This window comes from Dromiciops gliroides, chromosome 3 (genome assembly GCF_019393635.1).
Source record: "Dromiciops gliroides isolate mDroGli1 chromosome 3, mDroGli1.pri, whole genome shotgun sequence".
NCBI classification, from domain to species: Eukaryota; Metazoa; Chordata; class Mammalia; order Microbiotheria; family Microbiotheriidae; genus Dromiciops; species Dromiciops gliroides.
This window is the reverse complement of record NC_057863.1, coordinates 582,700,622-582,703,244: the sequence shown is the minus strand read 5'-3', so window position 1 is coordinate 582,703,244 and position 2,623 is coordinate 582,700,622. Positions and strand designations below refer to the sequence as shown.

At 38.0% G+C, this 2,623-nt stretch overlaps 1 protein-coding gene across 1 annotated transcript; it reads left to right on the top strand.

The window, feature by feature from the left end:
* Nucleotides 1-352: 352 nt before the first annotated feature.
* On the top strand, nucleotides 353-1,294 carry LOC122750559 (olfactory receptor 51A4-like). The gene has a single exon (XM_043997305.1). The coding sequence runs from the start codon at nucleotides 353-355 to the stop codon at nucleotides 1,292-1,294; it is 942 nt and encodes a 313-aa protein (XP_043853240.1).
* The last annotated feature ends 1,329 nt before the right edge of the window (nucleotides 1,295-2,623 follow it).

Genomic DNA, 2,623 nt, shown 5'->3' with positions numbered 1-2,623 from the left:
TGAGTGATTTAACCTCCATGGGCCTCAATTTTCTTATCTATCAAATGAGAGATTCAGCTAAATGGCTGCCAAGATACCTTTCACCTCTTAATATATGATCCAATGTTTTTTGACATTTTTCAAAAGGTAGATTAGGTATCTGAGAGAAGAAAATGAATTTTCTTTGATTTATTTCTTTTCTTGTTTTTCATTTTTATTTTTATTCATCATTTAGTCAATTTCAAATGTGAAGAGGATTAAATGACTTCAAGAAGATTCTTCCAGACCTATAAGGTAGTAGACCTTCCATAACCTGCCTTGGCTTCATTTTGGGAATTTCCTCAGACAAGAGTCTATCCCTTTGCTGCTTACCATGTCTCCTATCAATGTAACCAATTATGATGATTTGAACTTCCTCTTGATTGGGATTCCAGGGCTAGAACATGCCCACATCTGGATCTCTATTCCATTTTCCTCTGTGTATATTGTGACCATTCTGGGCAATTGCACCATTCTCTTCTTCATCAAGACTGAAGCCAGTCTTCATGAGCCCATGTACTATTTCCTCTCCATGCTATCTGTCTCAGACTTGGGTCTATCCCTCTCTTCTTTACCCACTACAATGGGGATATTACTGTTTGATGTTGAAGAGATCCCTGCCACTGCCTGCTTCACCCAAGAATTCTTCATTCACCTATTCACCGTCACTGAGGCATCAGTGCTTTCTGTCATGGCTTTTGACCGCTATGTGGCCATCCGTAACCCTCTGAGATACAGTACCATATTAACTAATTCACGTGTGGTTAAGGTAGGACTTGTTCTGGCTGCTAAAAACATTCTCTTGATCCTCCCACTGCCCTTCCTTTTGAGATGGCTGACATATTGTCAGAAGACTCACCTCTCCCATTCTTACTGTCTCCACCAGGATGTCATGAAGCTGGCTTGCTCCAACAACAGGGTAAACATCATATATGGTCTGTGTGCTGCTCTTTCCACCATGCTTGACTTGATTTTCATCGCTTTCTCTTACATCATGATCTTAAAGACAGTGCTAGGCATTGCAGCCCCCAAAGAACAGCTCAAGGCTCTCAACACTTGTATTTCCCACATCTGTGCCATTCTCATCTTCTATGTACCCATGCTAAGTGCAGCAATGCTTCACCGCTTTGCTCAGCATGCCTCTCCTCTGATCCACATCCTCATGGCTGATGTTTTCCTACTGGTACCACCCCTCATGAATCCCATTGTGTATTTTGTGAAGACCAGGCAGATCCGAGAGAAGGTCCTGGAGAAGATGGGTTTGAAGAGAAGATGAATAAAAGGAGGAATCAAAATACGGGATAGCATAACGATGTTGAATTATATTAGAGAACAAAAAGCCAAAGGGGATGTTCAAAAGTTTTCTATCTGTAAAAGTTCATTAGTAACTCTTATTCACTAAAGAAAGAAATAGGAGTAGAAGATAGGTCAAGAAAATTAGTGTAGGTGAAACATAAGGATGACTGATTGAGATGTAGACTCCTCTTCCCAGAAAAAAAAAAAATAGGGCACAGTGCCTTCTCAAATGTTTAGATTAGGTATGCCTCTACTTAGAACAAGTTTGGGAATTGTTGAATGACCTTTTTCTTTTTCTCTTTGTTTTTTTTTTCTCTCCTATATCTTAGGGAGTCTGCTTTCTTTTTTATTTGTTTTCAAAACTCATAACATCGTTAATTCTCAGTTCTATAGCATACCTCCTTTTCTCTCTAATTCATCAAAGATCATGACAAAACATCCTCCCTTATTTTAACATTCCTCTCTTTGTTCCACTCTAACTTTATGGAATCAAAGAGTATCTGGAATGCTATCTTCTACCTATTTTACTAGTCAAAACAGCTGACATTATTTATTTTGAGAGCACCCAAAGATTTTGAGTTTCCCATAATACCTTTCCAGAATGGATATAAAGGAGATGACTTCACCCTTCTTTACCTCTCCATACCTTTAGGCCCAATATATCCATTGTCTCTTTCCTTATCACTCCAGTATGAAGTGATTAGTTCCTATGAACTTCCATTGCAGTTTATTATTTATATTCTCTATTTAGTTACTATTTTTTCATTCCCTTAACATTCTATCAATTTAACTCCATCTGCCACTATATCTTCATCTGTCTGTCTGTCTGTCACCTATTGACATATTTATTGCTACCCACACAGCAACATAGACAGCACCTAGTTTATGAAAGTTTTACTTCCATATAAAAGATAGAAATGTGGTACAGTAAAAAGAGCTTTGATTCTAAAGTCAGAAGACTTGGGTTCAAATTCTACTTCAAATACTCCTTAGCTGTGTAATCCTAGGCAAGTCATGTAAGTTTTCTGAGCCTGGGGTTCCTCATCTATAAAAAGATTGCTCAGACAAACTGACCATTTAGGACCCTTTCACTTATAAATCTATGATTCCAAATGCAATTGTAAGGCTTTTTAAAAAAGTTGAAATATATTTTCCCATGGAGAGTGTGTAATATATGGAGCTTAGGTATTTCAGGCCAGCCCACTTATTGCTATTCTCTTTTTCTTTTTCTTTTTCTTTTTTTGGTGAGGCAATTGGGGTTAAGTGACTTGCCCAGGGTCACACAGCTAGTAAGTGTTAAGTGTCTGAG

Excerpts from the sequence above, each read along its gene's own strand:
- LOC122750559 (XM_043997305.1), top strand. The coding sequence starts at position 353 with ATGTCTCCTATCAATGTAACCAATTATGATGATTTGAACTTCCTCTTG.